The following is a 21,025-nucleotide window of genomic DNA, read 5'->3' as shown; positions in this document are numbered from 1 at the left end:
TAAAAACAAGCCATCGCTTCTGAACCATTTGGCCAAGAACAATCTACCGCTTCTGAGTTATTTGGCCAAGAACAAGCTATTGCTTCTCAGCCATTTGCCCAATAACAAGCTATCACTTCTCAGCCATTTGGCCAAGAACAAACTATCGCTGCTCAGCCATTTGGCCAAGAAAAAACTCGCTTCACAGCCATTTGGCAAAGAACAAACTTTTGCTTCTCAGCCTTTTGGCTAGGAACAAACTATTGCTTCTCAGCCATTGGCTAAGAACAAGCTATCGCTTCTCAGCCATTTGGCTAAGAACAAGTTACGTCTTCTCAGCCTTTTGGCTAAGAACAAACTACCGCTTCTCAGCCTTTCGAAGAGCAAACTATAGCTCCTGAGCCATTTGGCCAAGCACAAGCTATCGCATCTCAGCCATTTGGTTAAGAACAAACTATCACTTCTCAGCCATTTGGCCATGCACAAACTCGCTTCTCAGCCATTTGGCCAAGCACAAACTATCTCCTCTTCGCAGCCATTTGGCCAACAAGCTATTGCTTCTTAGCCATTTGGCTAACAACAAACAATAGCTTCTCAGCTGTTTGGCCAAATCAAACTATCTCTTCTCAGCCATTTGGCCAACAAGTTTTTGCTTCTCAGGCACTTGGCTAAGAACATACTGTTGGTTCGTAGCCATTTGGCTAAGAACAAAGTATAGCATCTCAGCCATTTGGGTAAGAAGAAACTATAGCTTCTCAGCCATTTGGCTAAGAACAAGCTGTCACTTCTCAGTCTTTTGGCTTAAAAGAAACTATAAATTCTCAGCCATTTGGCTAACAAGCTATTGCTTCTCCACCATTTGGCTACAAACGAACGATAGCTTCTCAGCGATTTGGCTAAGAACAAGACACCGCTTCTCAGCTTTTTGGCAAAGAACAAGCTATCGCTTCGCAGCCTTTTGGCTAAGAACAGGCTATCGCTTCTCAGCCATTTGGCTAAGAACAAGGTATTGCTTCTCAGCCATTTGGCTAAGAACAAGTTATGTCTTCTCAGACTTTTGGCTAAGAACAAACTACCGCTTTCCAGTCTTTGTTCTAAGAACAAACTATAGCTACTAAGCCATTTGTCCAAGAACAAGCTATCGCTTCTCAGCCATTTGGCCAAGAACAAGCTATCTAGTCTCAGCCTTTAGGCCAAGAACAAACTTTCGATTCTCAGCCTTTTGGCTAGGAACAAAGTATCGCTTCTCAGCCATTTGGCTAACAACAAGCTGTCGCTTCTCAGCCATTTGGCTAAGAACAAGTTACGGCTTCTCAGCCATTTGGCTAAGAACAAACTAGCGCTTCTCAGCCTTTTTTCCCAAGAACAAACTATAGCTTCTCAGCCATTTGTCTAAGAACAAGCTATCGCTTCTCAGCCTTTTGGCTAGGAACAAACTAGAGCTCAGCCGTTTGGCTGAGGACAAGCTATTGCTTGTCTGCCATTTGGCTACGAACAAACTTTTGCTTCTCAGCCATTTGGCTAAGAACAAGCTATTTGTTCTCAGCCATTTATCTAAGATCAAAGTATCGCTTCTCAGCTTTGTGGCTAAGATCAAGGTATCGCTTTTTTGGATGAGATAAAGTATCGCTTCCTGGCTTTTTCGCTAAGAACAAAATATCGCTCGTCAGCCTTTCAGCTAAGATCAAAGTACATGTACTTTGAATCTCATTCACCCACCTTGTTTCTGACTATATCGACCTCTGCTGGCAGTCAGTGGCGTAATTAGATAGGATGGCGCCCATGGCAAATATATTTTCGCGCCCCTCATGATAGTAATGACAGCGATTATTAATATTAATTTAATGTATATTTTAATTCTATTATTGTTATATTATTGTGAAAACGGCCAGTAGGAGATCATTTGGTTTGACCTCATTAAGGCGTTTGATGTGGTAAACCATCAATTAATAATTAGCAAGCTTACTGCATCCGGTGTATGTAGATGGAACCTGTGCTGCCTTGTTGTCCAACTATCGCCTTGACCGGTCCTTTAACGTAGATGTAAAGAGCAAAAATCTGGTGTTTACACTGGAACAAGTGGTGTACCTCAAAGTTCCGTGCTGGGTCTACTATTGTTTTCTGTCTTTATCAACGATGTGTCACCAGTGTTTACAAATCTTCATTTATTCTCTATGCTGATGATGTCAAACTATTTAGGCACATTAGCAGTGTTCAGGACTGCTGTGCCTTGTAGAGGGATGTGTCGGAATGATCGGTCTGGTGCAGCAAAAACTGTCTCATTTTGAACCCCGCTAAAACAAAGGTAATCACGTACAGCCGGAAGGCCCATCATCTACTGTTTTCCTACAGTATTGAGGGAGCTCCTCTGCAAAGGGTTGAGGAGATTAGGGACCTCGGGGTTCTTTTCTACAGTACCCTCTCTTTTTACTCTCATATTAGGCTTATCACCCAGCGAGCGCTCCGAAGTCTTGGAAATGTGTGTTGGATTACAAAGGAATTCTCTTCTCCGGATCCATTTCTAATGCTATACAATGCAATATGTATCCCTCAGAATATGCTTCTGTTGGCTGGAACAGCATGTCCAAAATAATCTAGTAGTGAAAGTGTGCATAATAAGTTTTTATCCATATTTAAGCACCGTCATCACAATCACAGTCTTCGTCCTGATTCTCACTTACCCATAGTTCCTTCCATTCCTTCCTTGAACTGCAGGCATATGCGTGCAGATCTTACATTTCTTCACAAAATTGTTCATGGTGACCTTTCTTGCGCACACTTGCTTAGCTGTTTAGAGTTTAGTGTTCCACAAAGGTGCACCAGGTCGCATCGCCCCTTCTTGACCGCTGCGCTCAACTCGAATCATTCTCGTTTGCGCAGAATACAAAATTCTTACAACCGCTTCCTTGAACGCGTAGACATTTCTCAAAGTTCCTTTAAAATTTACCGTACTGCACTGTTCAATACAGTATGTTAGACATCTATGATGGCTCTGTAGTTCATTTTTTTCTCTATTGCTGGAATTTAGTTTCTCCGCAGTTCTGTTTTTTATCCAACTAATAGTTGCCTATTTTTTAAACTGTTTCTTGTGATTTGTTCGGCTTATCATTTGTCTCTGTACCCTTGCCGTTGTTTTAAACTTTGTTGCTCTGCTTGTTGTGCGGTCTTTACAACATGCAGAGCCACAAAAGCGTGTCTTTTTTTTTACCTGTACCCACCTTTCACTCCACCTGTGTTTTATTTATGTCATTTTTCACGACTTAAGTTTGTGTGTGTATCGTCGCCTGTTTGTTTCTTGCAATATGTTTCTTGTATTTTGTTTTTATGTAACAATCCGTGCGCCAGCACTCAGGCCTTTGGCTGTTCCTGGGCACGTAAATAAACATTGATTGATTGATTGATTGATTGTGGGGTTTAACGCGCCGACGCAACGAAGGCGATGAGGCGCGCCGTAGTGGAGGGCTCCGGATTAATTTTGACCACCTGGGGATCTTTAACGTGTGCCGAAATCTCGTACACACGGGCGTTTTTGCTTTTCGCCTCCATCAGAAAAGCGGCCGCCGCGGCCGGGAATCGAACCCGCGACCTCGTGCTCAGCAGCGCAACGCCTTAGCCACTGAGCCACCGCGGCGGGTGTAAATAAACATGATTGATTGATTGATTGATTGATTGATTATCGTCGTCGTCATCTATTTTGAAAAAAGGCCATCTGGCTGTTTTAGGAAAGCGAATGAGTGATTTTTCGATTGACTGTTCGCTACAGTGGACTAAAGACGTCTTAGCATATGTATTCATTGTAACCACATACCAGAAGTCCACAAGGTTCGAAGAAAAGGGAAGAAGAAATGGACCTTATTGGCCACCGGTTCTCGTCTCGCTTTACATAAAATAGGACCATGGAATTTATTGTTCAAATGATTAATTGCAAACTTCATACCTGCGTACTACGCCCACATTTCTTATTAATGATGATGATGCGTTAAAAAACTCAACCTGGCGATTCCCGTTGTCTCCTCGTCGCATATCACTGCCGTTTGTGACGCCAATGCTGATGCTCATCGTTAGCAAGTTGCCAAGAAAAAAAATGGCTCCCATTCACGCTGTGAACGTGGTTGGAAAGCAAAGCCTTAAACGACACCCACAACAATTGCCCATGCGATGTCACGTGCATTCACACACGCGGCTCTACAAGGAGTGAAACAAGACATTCTGCCAGTCATTACCTAAACTTTGCGGGGCGGCATCATGAACGCAGCAATGTCGGCCATGGCAGCTAGGGCTAAAGCGGTGGATGCCGCCGCTGTAGCCCGGCTGTGAGTGGGTGGAAAGAAAACTGCGAGGAGCGTCTGTCGAAGGGTGAGACAGCGGAACCTAGCCATCCTAATGCATAATGTGCTAGCTCGGGGCTGCGGCAGGAAATAGAACGCAACCGTACAAGCTCAGTAGCGCAACGCCTTCCACTGAGCGTTCGCGGCGTGTATAGTTTTTGATGGAACACGAACATAAGTTTAGTGTGAATATAAAAGAGGATCCCCAAAATCTACTGCACGTGGTTCACCTCGCGTTTTAGAATACCTGCGAAGGATTAATTCAATTGAAAAGGCGCGAATTTTAATAGCGCCACTCACCCCCCCCCCCCCCCGCCCGCTTCTGGAATACAAACGAAAACAGAAAGCGCATGCATACATGCAGCACGCACCCACACTGGATATCATCTGGGGTTGCCTCCTGGACTCCGTACCTAATTATTCACACATCGGTGGCGCTGCTTCGTGACCAGGAAAGCAGAAAGGAAAGAAACTGCTTGAACAGCCACATTGCAGCAAAAGAATAGTGCTGAGGAAGACAAGGATGGACAGAGGGGGTCATATACGGGGCCCTGTGCTGGAAGGTGCGTGGGGCGCTAGCGCCCCGTGTGCGTGTCCCCCCGACATTAATTGCGCCCCATGCATGACCCCCTCTTGTCGTCCTTGTCTTCATCAACACCATTCTTTTGCTGCAATGTCGTGCCAACAAGCCCAAACTGGCGCTCTCTTCAACAGCGACTTCTGCGGCAGTGCCGCCCCGCTGCGGTGACACACGGCAACCCGGTGCCGCTTTTTTCTTTCGGGCACATGTTTGGATTCTTGGGAAGACTCTGCTCGGCGCCCCCTACCAAGTGGCGCCCGGGGCACTTGTACCCCTTGCCCCCTCTTAGTTACGCCACTGCTGGTAGTAGCTAGAGTAATCTTCGTTTCACGGTATTCAATAATTTCAAAAGTGTGCCGCGCTTTTAAAAAGCACGTACACTGACGACTCTATATATCTTGCCCGCGATGAAAAAAGTATAAAGAAGCTAAGCCTGAGGAAGCCACGAAGAAATAATTTGCCAGCCATGCAGAGTTTCCTTTTGCACAGTCAAAATGTCTTCCCTTGTTTTCACCCGAGGCTCAGTCCCAACAGGTGGGCCAAAGTAATTCAGGGTGTCACTATAGTCACCTCACATCAAATAAAAAAAATGTTTATAAACTCGGCAAGTACGAATAGCAGCACGGAACAGTTGACCAAGCCACTTATGCTTTGGCGTGCTAAAATTTTCCTTGGAACCGAACAGCGCCATTTTCAGATCTTCCCTAGCCGTGCTTTGGTTATGCTGTGAGATCATTTCTCAAGGTTCCAAGCTTTAGCTGAACAGGACGCACAGCGGTCAAGGGTCGCAGAAGAATTAACCATCATGGAACTGAGCTAACGCTAAATATATGCATTGCCACTGCTGAGAAATTTATCCAGATGAACTTCTGACATCCGTCGATCGTTTCGAACGGGTGTTCCACCTTATACATATTCCCCTTTACGGCTGATGGTAAAATGCCTTCCTTCTGGCTTCTTTTTGTAGCAATCTTGAGGGCATAACTATCAAGACCGTGTTTTTTTAGAAAAAGTGCCAGGAAAAGCAGGTGCGTGTTCTGATTCTGCAGCGCTGCCCCTCACACATGGAAGCCGTGGCTGCTGGATGCCCTCCGATCGGTGGCGGTGCTACGGGCAGTAGTCCTTGTCTCGGAACGAAATTGAGCCAGAGTTTCATGCATTGAAGGACTCTGCTTTTACTAAATACAGCACTGTAGAACGCACGCGATGAGAAAGCTGTCATGCTTCTCAGTGAACAGTGTGCACGGGAAAACGGTCTGGAATCAAGGTGGCCCGTGCTGAACGTTGGGCCACACCGTAGTGCAAAAAGAAGGAAACTTCAGCAAAGTTCACTTATCCCTCAAGAAGCGGCGCATCATGTATACAAAGAATGCGGGCACACCGCGGTGAAAAAGACTGAAATTTAACCTTGAAGTCAGGCGTGGCCCGACAGCGAACCACTACGGCCAAGTTGCGTTTTCAGGCAGGGCCTGATAACGGATTGAAAGGGTTAAGCCACTGAAATTTCCCTGCGTAGACCTGGTGTTGCAGGCTGTTTGGCAGCCGGTGTCCTTGAGATATCGCTGCACTGCCACGCGTACTGTGATGCCTGCTCAGTTAACAGAGTCTCGCATTGCCATGGGAAGGTTCAATTTTAGGGTAGTGCTTTTGAGGTTGCACGAGCTTACACAGGCACCGTACGAAGTTTGCGAGGCTTGCTTGTGTGACACTTGTCTGGATGTAAATCATTGTTTGCTGGTGTCGCAAACATTGAATGCCGAAAAACGAGATGCTCCAGTGGCAAGCCTCGAAGTGTGAAAGGAAGACAACTGGTGGAGGTGAAAACTTTTTCCAAATTTAGGCGTGCACGGGAGTGCTAGTGACTAACCAACTTACCCGTGCCGTGGCCTTTAGTAGAGGGTCTGTAACCACAGAGATGTGCTTCCAAGCACAGCTAGCGAAGTCCTGCGGCAACTGAAAAATTCCCTGCTGCTGCCCAGTTGAGGCAGAAAACACATTGCTGTTGGAAGGCTGTGTTACATCAAGGGACTAAAGTTTTGTTCTCGCGCGGTGTGGGGTTTGGTGTCTCTTTTTGTGCACTAACCCCCCCCCCCTTCTGCTCCCTGCTGTGCAGTGCACATTTGAGGGGTGCGGCAAGCGCTTCTCGCTGGACTTCAACCTGCGGACGCACGTGCGCATCCACACAGGCGACCGGCCCTACGTGTGCCCCTTCGACAGCAGCAAGTTTGCCTAGTCCACCAACCTCAAGTCGCACATCCTCACCCACGCCAAGACCAAGTGAGTCGCAGTGCTGCCACCTCTCTCTCTCTCTCTCTCTCTCTCTCTCTCTCTCAATTTCTAAAGTCTCCTTTGCCTCCCCGACGACTGCACGATGGATCAGTTCAGGGTGCATGTGCGTGCTTGTGCGTGTGGCAGTGCAGTATGACAGCGTAATGTCCTTCTTGAATAAAAAATTTGTTACCATTGGGGGTTTGTAGACGTGTCGGGGAGTTAGCACTGCCAAGCGTACAAGGACCTGCCTAATTCACTTCTGGGGGCAGCATGAAGCACAGAAGAGATTGCACCACAGAAAGAAATCAGTGTCTCCTGTGTGCGTCACTGGAAGCAAGTCTTCTCGGAAGAGCGGTCCCTTACTACCTTCTTGCAAGGGGAAGCCGCAGGCTCTGTGCACCTGGTTGTGTTGAAATCTCTCCAGTACAGGAGTTCACACCAAGAGGCGGCATTGCTCAGTGCAGTGCCCACTGTGTCTGAATTAGGGGGCATCCTTTGCCAGTAACATGCCCCTGCTATAGAGGCAGCTCTTTGTGGCCCCTCCACCTTTCTTGCCATGTGTGCGTGGTCGAGTGGTGGATGCTTGCTGTGGACGGGCTGATTTCTCTCTCTCTCTCCCCCCCCCCTCCTGCTGCCTCCTCTTACCATCCCTCTGGGGCTGCTGCTGCTTCCTTCTTCCTGGCTGGTAGCAGAGTCCAGGGAGCCTCAGACTACCAGTGATCGCTTCACCACCCCACTGCTGTGTTCTAGACTCTCTCCCCACCTTTTCTTTCTCTTTGGTTCATTTCCCCAACTCTCGATTGCCTGCGGTGCTCAAGAGTGATGTCAATGTGTGGATGAGAAGCTGCTTATTGGCTGTCTTCAAACCTTTCGGCAGGCCATTGGGAGTGTCAGCATTAGGCAGGGCTAACAGTGTGCTGTCGTACCGCACCTGTGGAAGGCTTTGCTCCTGAATCCACATTCAGTGCGTGAGGGCTCAGTTGGCGAATAGAAAAAAGTGGCGTCCCCAGATACCCGTGGCCAGAACCTGTCAAAGCTCTGTACGACAGTCTGCACTGACAATCTCAAGAATGCCTCCTTTCCGAACGGGCCAGTGACCTTTCCCTTTGTTGGCTTGTTTGCCTATAAACCTCGAGTTTGTGCATGCTGTTGCAGGAGTTCATTGGCTTCCAACACTTTAGGCTAACAGGGCTTCTGTTTGCCTCCATGATTGCCAGTACCATCCCTTTACTCTGTCCCCTATCAATTGCTGGCGACAAGGTTGCAGCTCTGCAGTGATACGTGTTCTGCTTTTGTGACTGTGACAGTGTGAGCATAGTCACGGGGGGCTGTGTAAAGTTGCGTGCCAGTGCTTTTCATGGAAGCATTAATGTACCGAAGGGTGATGTCAGGGCTGTCTGAATGATGGCATGCATGTTGTGTACATGTGGTACGACGACGTATGAATGAGAACTTGTAAAGCCAGCAATATCGTGGTTGTACAAAGATGCGAACTTGACACTCTTAGGTGGTTGTTGTGTAAGTGCACATTGCATTGATGGCAGTTCTGGTCGACACTTTCTAGTTTCATCTATCAGTGCGGTGTAACGCACTTAAACAAGCCAGTGACAGCGAATTGTTAGATGTGGCATTTGTATTTCGATTTCGCCTTCACACTTCACACTTGGTGTCTATGATGCCACTTGTCAGGCTTGCACAAATATGGAGTCAGAAAGATGTTGATTTGAAATAGCATAGTTAAAATTAAGTGTTAATTTAAGCTCCGGTGTTAGTTCTGGTGTTGTGGTGTGCGTTTAGTTGGAAAAAATTCTTGCTAATTCCAACTTATAAATGCACAACAGCTAATTTTAACAGGGATTTTACCTTCCACACAGACGATTTTTCCTCTGACCTTTATGCCCAGACCAAGGTTCATTGTAATGGCTGCCAAGCTGTCGCAAACCTCCATAAACCAGGCATGGAAAAAAGCCCGAAAGAAGGAGCGCTGGGAAAGTGGAACTGACATAGAATAACCAGAATTTAAGGTAATTGATTCAGAACCCATTTGGCTTATGGGTCAGCAAACTAACGCTACACAGACAACAAAAATGCAGTGACAGGCAGCACTGAGTGTCGGCGCATTTTTGTTCACTGGTTTTTGTCACCTGGCTCATAAACCAAGGGGCCTTTTTTTCATATCTGAACGGATGTTTAGCACGACCGAGTACTGTCACCGGTCCATCCAGCCTCTTCAAGCCAAGATGTTACAGCTGCTCTTACAGCAGCTGTCAACTTGTATCAGCTTTGAGCTTCATAACGTTATTTTACATGCTGGGTGCAGCGCAACATGGGCAATTGGGGATGCTATCTATAGTAGCTTCTGAGAAGCTCTAGCCCCATCCCATCTTCTACCATACAAAATATCTTAAAGGGGCCCTGCAGCACTTACCGCCGACGGCTCTAAATGCATTCTGGGGCAAAGACTGCCGTCCCAGCAATCTCCTCCCACAAGAATGATAAAAATCCGTTCACTATGCCAAAACTATGCGCGATGAGAAATCGCACATAATTGTTCCCTCAACTTGACTGCAGACTATGTGAGGAAAGCTGGACGCTTTCTCTTGATTGGGGGGGGGGGAAGGGGGGGGGGGGGGCTCGTGGCGTTTTTTTTTCAGCGGCCTTCGATATATCACAGGCCCGGGGAGTTTTCTCCTTTTCTCCGCAACGTGGAAGGTTCTTTTTCTGGGCTGGTGCAACAAAAAAGCAGACATTGCTGCCCGCTCGGAAGCGTGTGCTCAGGCTGTTAGGGCGTTATCAAAGCAACAAACATTTGTTATTGAGTGGCCTGGTTGAAAGGGTAGTACTAATTTCGTCGCTCAAACTCCGCGCGGACTCAAAACGCAAAAGAAACGCCAAAACTGTGCGTACAGGTTCAGACTGAAAGGGGTTGTTGCACAGCGCCGACGACAGCGGATTGTCGCAGGAAATGCGAGAAATAAACCGTGAAGTTGACCACCAACAGCCAATAGGACAGCCACCGCTGTAATGGTGTAATTATGGTGGTGCATAATGAGGGAAATTTAAGATAGATCGGTTGGTTTTTCCGTGTCCTTCACTGTGATTTGCAAGGTTCCCGCTTTGCATGCACGTGTAATATTTGGCTCAGGTATTCCTGGCAGTGTAATCTAAACATTGCGTAGGTTTATTTGCACGTTTCCAAGCGTGTTGCAGGGTGCCTTTATAGTGCAGTCTGAAATGCTTTAGAGGTTGAGGGCAAAACTAGAATGGGAGATGACGTTTGTATGCCATAAGCAATCACCAGTTGAGCACAACCACTTTTTCATATTCCCACTTGGCTTGTTGTCAGTGGGTTACACTGTACATGGTGGCTACGTGCTTGCTATGCGTGCACAAGTAAGCTGCTTGAGGCAGCTGGCAGTATGGTTCTGTGGGCACTCATCAGTGCACTACTTTTGCATTCGACTTTCCTGCAGTGAAACTGAAACCCGGTAGTGACTCCAGTGTCTTACTTTGCAACAGGTGTGGCTTGTTGCTTGTTTTTATACGACGCTTGCCTAGAGCTGTCGCAACAAAAATGAATGTATGTTCAAGGTGGTACCTTCTTTCACCTTCGTCGACTGCACAGAACCAGTGCGTTCCTTCTGTTCTCCTTGTCTTTTGTCATGGTTGCCACTGGGCCTCTGTTTCTCCCTTTTTTTCATTTTTGTTCTGTGTTCTCCCCCCCGTTTCGTTTTTTGCAGAAACGGCACGGGACAGAAGCTGTCGGACGTTGAGTCGCAGAAGGTCACGTTCACCTTTGACCAGGATTAAAAGTGTACACTCGCAGAGACAAAACAGAGAGGAAAAAGAGAAAAAAAAAACACCCACACACACCACGGCCATGTCACACGCTTTTATTTTTTGTTCTTTTGCATCGAGGGAGAGGAAGGCCGGCAGTTAAACGGAGCCAAGTCGTCACTGGCCGCCGAGCTACAGTCATAGATGCTTCAAGTCCAGCTCTGTGTGTGTGCGTGCCTCCCCCCCTGTTTGCGTCGAGCAAAGCATTGTTTTGTCTCCCGTGCTGTGTTTTGGTTTTTCGTCTTGGAACCTTGTTGCCCCCGCCCTAGGCACAGTTTCTTCTTTCACCAGCGTCGTGATTGTTTGTCTGTGTTGCACGAGCAGCCTCATCAAAAATACAACCTCACTGCTCAGTTCACGCTGCGTGTTTTAGCGGCGAAGCTCCTAAAGCCATGTGTCTGTCCACCCCTTGTGTCTCGTGGTACGTGACCGCCGCATGCTTTCGGAGATGTCGCAAAGTGGGCCGCGTTGCACGCGCAAGAACCGGCTGCAACCGGCAGCGCAAACTCGGCACCGGGAGCGCGAGCTTGTCTGTGTTCGCCAACGGAGGCGCGAGCGCACGTGCACTGCGAGGGGGAGATCACGCAAGAGATCACGCCACGAACGCAGGCAGTCGTTTTAGGAGATCGAACGAGACGCAAGGACCTTTGCTCGTTTCCTCTCGTCTTGTTCGGGCACAAGTTCGCCCTAAATATCTCGTCTAGAAAGTCGCGCTTAAACCGCGCGTCGGCAGCTTCGGGCTGAGCTCGCTTGATGCGTTTTGCAGCCGCCTCGCGAGCTCTCACTGCATCGGGGTTTGCCTGCCGATACGAGCGCTTGCTTGCAGCCTCACGAACCCTACAACAACAACAACAAACGAACAAGAACAAAATAAAAGTTGATTTGTACAATGTACGCACACAGTCTTACGTCTTTCTTAATGATGTAATGGGCGAACTTTCACGGGAGAGTTACGGTTACCGATGATCTCCCCCTCTCGAGCTTCGCCTCACTTATCATTATTCATTCCGTGGATATGGCGTGATTTTTCTCTTTCTTCTGCCCGATCCGTGCGAGGAAGGCCTCCGGCATTCTTTTCATCCGTGTGTGAGTGTGTTGTGTCCGTTCAAGGTCGGGTGCGAGTGTAGAAGTGGGATGCTTGAAAGTGCGCTTGAGTGGTTGCAGGCGAGGGAGTTTTGGAAAGCTGGTGAGTCAGGGTGCTTATGCGCGGTTCTGTGCTTTGCCGTCGTAGGAGAAGACTAGAAAACGGAATATCGTGCGATGGGTGTTTGTCAAAGGATTCTCCTTGAATGATGCTGTAGGGTGGATTGTTCTGATCACATTTGTTACCGGTTCACACCTGCAAGGTAAGGAGACGTGACCAGTGACGCGACAGCAGTCTCGCTGTGGTCGCTGATAGCCAGAGGGAGAGGCATGCTCGCACAAGTCAGTGTTCATGGGCGTCCGGAAGAGGGGACAAGGGGGGGCAACTGCCCCCCCCCCTTGGAAATTCGGATATTTTTATGCACTACAAAAAGCTGCACAGCTTGGTTGGCCCATAATTAAAATAACTTTGCCTTGAAGGACGGAAGAGAGGAGAGAACGACACCGACGTTCTCTCCTTTGTCCCGTCCTTTAGCGCAAAGTTTTTTTAATTATGTACGTGAACCAACCAGCGCAACAATCCACGCTACTCAAATGATTGGCACACTCAGGTCCTGCGTATCCGTATGGAACGCCCTTCAGGACTGCAGTCAACATTGCACTTTAGACGCTAACATTGCCGGTCATGTGACGGCAGTGAAACAGACTGCCTGTGCTGGCTTTTGAAGATAGCAAAAAGATAGCAAACTATTCTGAAAGGTTTGACGTTTTTTTGTTTTTTTCTTCTTAACTCTAGATTTATGCAGACTTGCCGCAAGAACTTCAGTTTTCGGACAAAGTTGTAGCTATATCCAGCAAAAAATCTTCACCCCTACACCTAGTAGGGAGAGTGTAACATCCACCTGTGCCATCCCAACACCTTGTACACCCTTTTCTTCGAAATTGCGAAATGTCGGCACCACCCAACCCCGAAACAAAACCTATAAATCAGCCCCTCAAAACGCTTGAACGCCTGTACTGCATTGAAAGCCAGTGAGGCGAGTAGTATGTTGCGCGAGCCATTTCAACAGACTTCATCACACATGTCATCTCGCAATATGCCCAGAAAAAAACGGGTGTCTGCAGCTGCTATTCAAACAAGATTGACGGAGTGCAGTCCTATGCATGTGAATGCATTGTGCTGTGTGCTGGTGATCAGTTGGCGTGAGCTGAGAACCCTCACGCAGCAAGACTGGCCACTCTTTACAAAGTGACAGTAACTTTTCGCATTTTATTTATTAACTTTATTTCTTTGTTTGGTAATTAATCCAATGTATATCCTCCAAGTATGGTTCTAATTCACTGTTTGTACTTTTTGTAACCACAAATAGTGCCTTTTTGGTGCTATCCAACCGTACCCCCCCTCCCCCCCCGCAAATGGATGCCCCCCCTTGAAAAAAGTTTCAGGCACGGGTTTTTCTCACTTCTGTTCTGCAGTCAGCACGCTGCTGGAATGAATGTGTACAAAGGCAAGTAAATGTTTTTTTCCCCCAGAGGTGGCTAAGTCTTTGAAGCACATGCCACCGTAATTCATCACTTCCTCGTACTGCACATGAATATGTGCTACGCTGTTTCATGCAAGGGCACGTTGCATTAGGGTGAGATTAGATTAAATGTTTCGGGGAAGAAAAGTACCAGTGAAAAAAAATTGATTTTCGGGCACAAGTCACAAGACTTGTGCGAACTCATTTTCTTGCGAGAATGACTAAGAAAATTGCGTTTAAGTTGGCCGGCTGCCACAACCACTACCCCAGGGAACAGTCAAGTACACAGTGAGGAAAAGGCCTGGCAAACATATGAGGAACACCTACTTCTCTCTCTCTTCTGCGATCTTTTCATTGCGCTTGAATGTTCTTTCGAGGGCTTTGAGACACGCCTTTTCTACAAAGCACACACCTACAGGAGAGCTTCTTTATGCGAGTGGGCTGTGCAAATGGGAGGAATGAGTGGAGCCTTGCAGACGGGCACACGAGACTTGAAGCATGACGAGTACATCTCACTGTACATAGATCCCATGATCCTCAAGGCACCGCGGACGACAAGTTGTTCTTGCGTCCCAGCACAAGATAGTCGTTTTTGTGTGTCCCGTGTGCCGACCACATGCACCGTCCCGCTCGCAGTGGCAAGCCAGACATGTTTGTCTCGTAGCGTCATGAAACGGCAGGAGCAAAAACACGTGCTTGCGCAGTGCTCGCTTTCTGCTTTCTTGCAGGCCATTGGGCGGATTTTTTGTAGCAGAGTGGGAATTATTTTTCAGGCAGTGTCGCCTTGTGTGCGAGCAAGCGAGCGTGTATAGACAGAAGTTACTGGGCATTGATGGCTGTGTAAACTAAGACGATGTATCAGCATCCACGATTGCTGGAAGCCGAGTGTTTTCACGGACGGTAGTTTTGAAAAAACGTGGCTGGGTCAGTATCGCGCACAATTTTTGCTGCGTCCTCCCGAAAGTGTGTATGTCGAATCAGCAGGAATTGCTTCGCCACAACAAGCACTTCTTGGTGTGCAGTTGCTTGCAGTCATTCTGTCGTGTGTCTGTCAGGGGTGAACGTTTGAGACGAGCGCTAATTGTGTCCTGTCGTGCACGATTGGTGCTTCCTCGAACAGCTATGCCATGTACATTGAAGTTGGTGGGGCATATACGCCGTCTTATTTCGCAGCAAGAGGTAAGGGAGACTAGTTTTGTACAGAAATCGAAGCACCGAAGAAGCGGGCTGCCGAGAATTAAAAAAAAGTGTTGACAAAGGACTAAGAGTGAGTTAACTGAAATTCAGTGTTGGCATCGCATCGGTGGTAATCAGTGTCGTTTTTTTTGCGGATCAAGGCACAGTTGCCACACAGCCACTTTTATTTTTGTAACATAGTTATGTGCAGTGCTGGCTACTTTTATCTGCGGTCGGTCGTGTCGAGGAAATAGGAGGTTGTCGAACCAAGGTGGTGTGACAATTAACCGTGCATTGAGCTTTGCGAAATCAGTAGAGGGCCTGTGTTATTGGATATATGTACATAATACACACATGGATGTAGTCATAGGTTTCATCACGCATTTTTTTCCTTCGCTGTGTCGGGTTGTATTTTGTATCCCGTCAGCAGCACCGTGATTGACGATGATGCCCTTGGTCTTGTTTATCCTCGTGTGCTCTAAGCATTCATTGATTCCTTTTGGTGTGGTGCGCGTGTGTGTGAAAAGGCACTTTGACTGCTTGCTGTACAGATTGCTTTGTGCTGCGAGAGGTAATGAGAAAAAAAAAACGGACTTTATATTGTCCATGGGTGAGTTGTGCTTCATTCGTTTCCGTCTAGTAGTCTGGCCCCTAGGTGCAAGAGAGGAGCTGAAGTGCCAAGATATTGAAGTGTTCTCTGACAAACATAGGGTTCACTGTTTTTGTAGCTTTCAGCTTTCATTACTACTTGCTTGCAATTTCTTAATGCAGAAGTGTTCTAAAGCTGCCAATTTAAAAGGTGAAGGAAAGGATTGGTGAAGGGATGTCCCATGAGCAGGAACAAATACTGCTGAGCGGAAATATGCTGGTTCAATCCTGGCCTTGGCAGCCATTTGTATGATGGAGGCATAAAAACAGCCATGTTACGAAATTTCGGTGCATGTTAAAGATTCGCAGGTGGTTGAAATTAATGCGGAGCCCTCCACTACATTGTGCCTCATAGGCCAGGTGCAGCCTCGGCGAGTAAAACCCCCTGAATCTTCCTTTTAGTTCATTCCACCAAACCTGAGCTCCGCCTATAACTAAATCACAAATGCAAAACATTCACTCGAGTAACATCCATATTTGAACGTTATGCTGCTTAATTTTTCATACTCCGCTTTTGAATAGGCAGATAAATAATTATTTTGCCGCGTTTGTTTATGTAAGTAAGGCTCCTCTTGGCGCTTGTGCGTACCCCGCAGCGGTGGTGCAGTGGCTAAGGCGCTGTTTATTTATTTATTTATTTATTTATTCATTCATTTATCCACATCGCCATTACTGGCATTACAGTGGAGAAATCATACATGAAAAATCATACATACATGAAAAATCACAATGCAAGCAAAAAACTAAGTAACAACGTCTAATTTACACTAATACATGCGCACACACATTTTCACAAAGCCTTCGCAAACGCTTCATTATCAACAATACTGACTGTTGCAGAAGGCAGGGCGTTCCATTCCCGGATAGTCTTGGGAAAGAAAGATAACTTAAACAACTCAGTTTTGCTGCGATATTCACGTACTTAATGGTTGTGGTCGTGTTGCTGCGATATGCAGTGTGGTGAAAGTAAATACTTCCCGCGGGGTATCCTACCTTGATTGTAGTATATATTATGAAATAACTTTAACCGCAACTTCTTCCTTCTTAATTCTAGCAATTCCCACCCCAAGGACTCTTTTAAATTCGTCATACTTTGAAGTCTCGCGTAATTTCCAAAAACATAACGAGCTGCCAGGTTCTGTACTTTTTCTAATTTTGTTTTATCCATTGCTGTTGGCGGGTCCCACACAGTGCATGCATATTCCAATATTGATCTGACGTAGGTTTTATATAAAAGCTCTCGTGAACTTTGGGGGAACTGTTTGGTGTTTCTACGCAGAAATGCCAACACACGACAGGCTTTTGAAGTTATAAAATCAACATGCAGATGCCAGCACAGTGTTGGAGTAAGGAAAACACCTAGATACTTAAATTCACTAACAGTTTGCAACGAGTACCCGTCTATAGCGTAAACACTTTTCAAGGCATTTCTTTTCTTCGTAAATCACATGTGTACAGTTTTTTTCAGGTTTAAAGTCATCTGCCACTTGTGGCACCACAGCTGAAAGTTGTCCAAATCACGTTCTAAACCGCGGCTATCTTCGACATCTTTCACTTCTCGGTACACTACACAGTCGTCTGCGAATAAACGCATAGAGGATCCAATGTTTTCCGTTATGTCATTTATATAGATCAAAACCAGCAGAGGCCATAGGACGGACCCCTGCGGTACACCGGACGTGACACCAATGATATTCGACTGTGACCCATTTATAGTTACAAATTGAGACCTTAAATTTAGGTATTCTTCAATCCAATTAACAACTTGCTCATTTATATTCAAAGACCGCAATTTCTGCACGAGCAACGCGTGACAAACCAAGTCGAAGGCTTTTTTGAAGTCTATAAACACACAATCTATTACAGAGTGGCTGTCAACAGTTTCGCTCACTTCATGAATAAATTCCGTTAGTTTAGTTACACAAGACACACCCTGACGAAAGCCATGCTGATTGGAATTGAGCAATGAATGGGACTCTAAATGCGTCATTATGTTTGTGTACAGAATACGCTTTAGCGTTTTACAAACAATGCTCGTAAAGGAAATCGGCCTATAGTTAACAACCAAATCACGTGGACCCGATTTGTGAATCGGGACAACGCCCGCCATCTTCCAGTCTTCTGGCAGGGAGCATGTGGCCGACGATTTTGCAAACAATATAACCAAGAAAGGTGAGACCGATTGTGCACACAACTTTAGCATCCTGCTGGGTAATCCATCAGGACCTTCAGCCTTATGTTCCTTCAATCCTTGAAGAAGGACAATTATTCCGTGCTCATCTACACGGATTTCCTCCATGTCAGTAATGTCCCTCACCGCTGGACCGGATAAGATGGTAAGAGCTGAACAAGGTGAGAATACCGAGCTAAAGAAATCATTAAAGCAATTCGACTTTTCAAGGTCGTCTACCACCAATACTCCGGAATGTTTAAGTGAGGGAATACTGATACTATCTTTACCCTTCCGTTGTATGTAACGCCAAAACTCCTTAGGGTTTTTCTTTAGTCTTGAGGGAAACGAGGCAAAGAATATCTGCTTTCCTTTGCGAATTTTTGCTTTGAAAAGCTTATTAACAGCGTGCAACTTAGCATAAGATGATGGCGTTGGTTTCTTTCTATATTTTTTGTAAATCTTCTGTCTTGTATTATAAATTGAGCGAATTTCAGCGTTAAACTACGGTTTACTCCTGCCGCGCCGTGCAGACGGTGTCCAAGACGGCACAAATTGATCACGTATCTGTAGCATCTTGGACTTAAAATTTAACCATAGGTCGTTCATTATCAGTGTTTCGGAAAGCGCTTGAAAATCGGCAAAATAGGTGTGTAAAGCTGAATCTATACCCTCTATATTTGCTCTTGCATAGTTAAACATTTTCCTACACTTGGCTAGCGGAAAGTTTTCATAGGTCACTCACATTTCACAAAGAACAGCTTTATGATCGCTAATTCCAGGTACGGTCAACGTAGACTTGACCCAAGCCGGTTGAGTAGTCAGTAACAAATCTAAAACGTTCCCCGCCCCCCCCCCCCCCCTTCCCCCTTGTCGGCTCCATCACCATTTGGGTTAGCGCAAAGTTTTGTAGCAAGTCTATTATGTCTTTTCCTGCGGCCGAATACAAGTGAACGTTGGTTCCTTCATGGTTTTTCCTGTTAATTTCAGGTAAATTGAAATCCCCCCCCCCCTATAAATGGTCTGCCTCAATCGAACCTAATACATTATAAAACTCGGTCAATATTGTTCTTGCGCTACCCGGTGGTCGATAAAAAGAGCAAACAGATAGCCTCTTCCCATTTGATAATTTGATTTGACACCATACGGACTCGCATTGACCAACATAAACGTCGATATGGCAAGAACTAATGGTTTTATGCACAAGTATGAATACTCCCCCTCCGTGGTTATTTCTATCTTTACGGTAGCACCTTTTCTCCGGAAAACACCTCGTTATCACAAATACTGCTATCTAGCCACGATTCCGTGCCGAGAACAACAGTAGGCTGCGTTAAAGAAAGCAGAGCGTGAAAATCGTCAGTTTTATTTTTGATACTGCGGCAGTTCACAACAAGAAACGATATGCTTGAAGCGGAATTCTTTCTACATCAGCTTTTTTCGACAACCTGTTTTAGACTTCCATCGTAGACGTATTTGGTGTCGTTTAAGTGAAGCACGTCATATCTTAAAGGGGCACTGACACAAAAATCTTGCATCTTGTTTTTTTTGTTGCAATAACTAGCTAATGACCTATTTATCACGCGTACAAACCTCATTTGCTTCAGCGCACGACGGTTGTTTAATTAGAGACGTTTTTAATGCGGCCACTTTCAGTTTCGGTTTCAGCGGCTGCCACGAACTTCCGGATTTTTTATAACCAAAGCTGTCCACGTGACCACACAAAACTGTGACGTGCGCAGCGCCCTGCAACCCGCGCACGTGAGCGCGCTGCTTGAACGGTCTGGTTCGTTCGCACGAATTCGCCATGTCAACACCGTCGTCTTCGTCCGTGTCGTCCTCGTCATCCGTAGACGAGGATTTGTTGCAGGCGATAGACGACGCTCTGTTGGATGTGGCAAACCACTTCCAGTTTGACCCACTTGCCAGCAGCGAATCGGAGCATGATGCCCACAGTGACAGCGAGGAGCAGCCACACCAAGACCCGCGCGTTGGAAATGTTGAATGGTAAGTATCACTTAACTCCGTGTCGGGCGTCGTAACATCCAGGGCGCTCAACAGCGATGTCTAATTGATACATTTGTACGCCATTTCTTGCGAGACAGCGAAAAAAAAAAAGAAAAGAACGGCATGGCCCTGTAACGATGCATTGCAAAACATGCAGTTGGCTTGTCCGCTTTGCATGTTGTGTTTTTTTTCTTTACAAATTTTGCAAGGATTATACCTACGATGCTGAATAATGTATGCACGACGGATTGAAAGTGTGAAACGCTTCTCACGTTAATCGCAGGTGCCAGTGTGGACATTGCAGGGCGATGGGTACCGAAGTGGAGTCAGTTTGCTGCAGGGAGCTGGATCGTGTGGACAGATTGAGAGGCGACGACGACTGCATCACGGCACACGAAATGTTCGCTGTAGCTTTTTTGAACATACGTGTTCTTCAGATAATGTATTTCGAACTTCTGGAGGAGCGCCCTGAAGTTGTGCAAGCTCCGGAAATACACAGGTCGGACATTTACATACGTTTGCTACCGTGCTCGCGACCCTAAATGATCGTCGGTTCGCAAGATTAGGTTGTCAGTGCTAGCAGTTAGCCATCGCACTTGCGTACGCTTGAACAGCCGTGCTATCGGAGTTATCTTTGCGGCATCAGAAAACGTTCCGGCAGCGTAGAATATCTATTTTCTTCACTGGCATCGCACAGGCTCTTTTTTTGTTGACTGGGACGATATGCTACACGAGGCACCTGCACCCTCATGTCAGTGCATAATTGTGTGTGTTATGTACGCGTGCGTGTGTGTGCGCGCGCCTAGTCATAGAATGCAAATATCAAGTGTTGAAAGGTACGAACAAGCTCAACCCCTGACAATGCATCATGTTGTTGGGAATAATTTACATGGGTATGTATTGGGGCTGGTCGTTGTGCTGGTTTGCTACATACAAAAATTTGCATTTCATGACATGAACGCAAGTGGCGAGATATTCCTAATGTGATACATTTTTTTTTAGATGCTACAGGTACACTGCGTACCGCATGTTTGCCCGATGGGTCTGGCGTCGGCTGGGACGACGCAATAGGAGGGTCCTGCCCAGCTGTGTTGTGGGCACAATTAGGGACACCTTCCCCTCTCAAGAATACGCCGGCTTCCAGTACCCACAATAAGAAAGCTTTATTGTGTTGGTACTGTGAAATTTGACAAATGTATTTTTGTCAGCTGTTTATGTCAGTTATTTTTATGTCAGTATGTATGTTGCCAAGACCGTGCAATTTAAAAAAATTATTTCTATGTCAGCTGCTCTTATTTTTTTATGTCAGTGTGTATGTTGCCAAGACAATTTTTTTATGTCAGTATGTATGTTGCCAAGACAGTGCAATTTAAAAAAATATTTCTGTGTCAGCTGCTCCTATTTTTTTATGTCAGTATGTATG

General features: G+C 46.3%; 1 protein-coding gene and 1 long non-coding RNA gene across 3 annotated transcripts in view; both read left to right on the top strand.

The window, feature by feature from the left end:
* LOC144149280 (uncharacterized) overlaps positions 1–11,889 on the top strand; it is an 89,394-nt gene extending 77,505 nt beyond the window's left edge. For both annotated transcript variants that reach the window (XR_013318253.1, XR_013318254.1), the window contains 2 exons: positions 7,001–7,164; positions 10,899–11,889. This is a non-coding gene — a long non-coding RNA (uncharacterized LOC144149280). The remainder of the gene's footprint in view (positions 1–7,000; positions 7,165–10,898) is intronic.
* A 7,225-nt stretch (positions 11,890–19,114) lies between these two features.
* Positions 19,115–20,996, top strand: LOC144150079 (P2X purinoceptor 7-like). The gene is made up of 3 exons (XM_077681893.1): positions 19,115–19,602; positions 19,886–20,101; positions 20,605–20,996. The coding sequence occupies exons 1-3, from the start codon at positions 19,403–19,405 to the stop codon at positions 20,756–20,758; spliced, it is 570 nt and encodes a 189-aa protein (XP_077538019.1). The 5' UTR covers positions 19,115–19,402; the 3' UTR covers positions 20,759–20,996.
* The last annotated feature ends 29 nt before the right edge of the window (positions 20,997–21,025 follow it).

This window comes from Haemaphysalis longicornis, unplaced genomic scaffold, assembly GCF_048455015.1.
Source record: "Haemaphysalis longicornis isolate Haplotype H1 unplaced genomic scaffold, Haemaphysalis longicornis Haplotype H1 scaffold_8, whole genome shotgun sequence".
In the NCBI taxonomy this organism is placed as follows: domain Eukaryota; kingdom Metazoa; phylum Arthropoda; class Arachnida; order Ixodida; family Ixodidae; genus Haemaphysalis; species Haemaphysalis longicornis.
Note: the sequence above shows the minus strand (reverse complement) of the source record. Positions and strands in the feature narration are given on the sequence as shown.

Bases quoted from the DNA above. Each gene is read 5' to 3' on its own strand.
- LOC144150079 (XM_077681893.1), top strand. From the start codon at position 19,403: ATGTCAACACCGTCGTCTTCGTCCGTGTCGTCCTCGTCATCCGTAGAC. The intron at 19,603-19,885 runs GTAAGTATCACT...CGTTAATCGCAG, and splicing joins CGCGTTGGAAATGTTGAATG to GTGCCAGTGTGGACATTGCA. The intron at 20,102-20,604 runs GTCGGACATTTA...ATTTTTTTTTAG, and splicing joins CAAGCTCCGGAAATACACAG to ATGCTACAGGTACACTGCGT.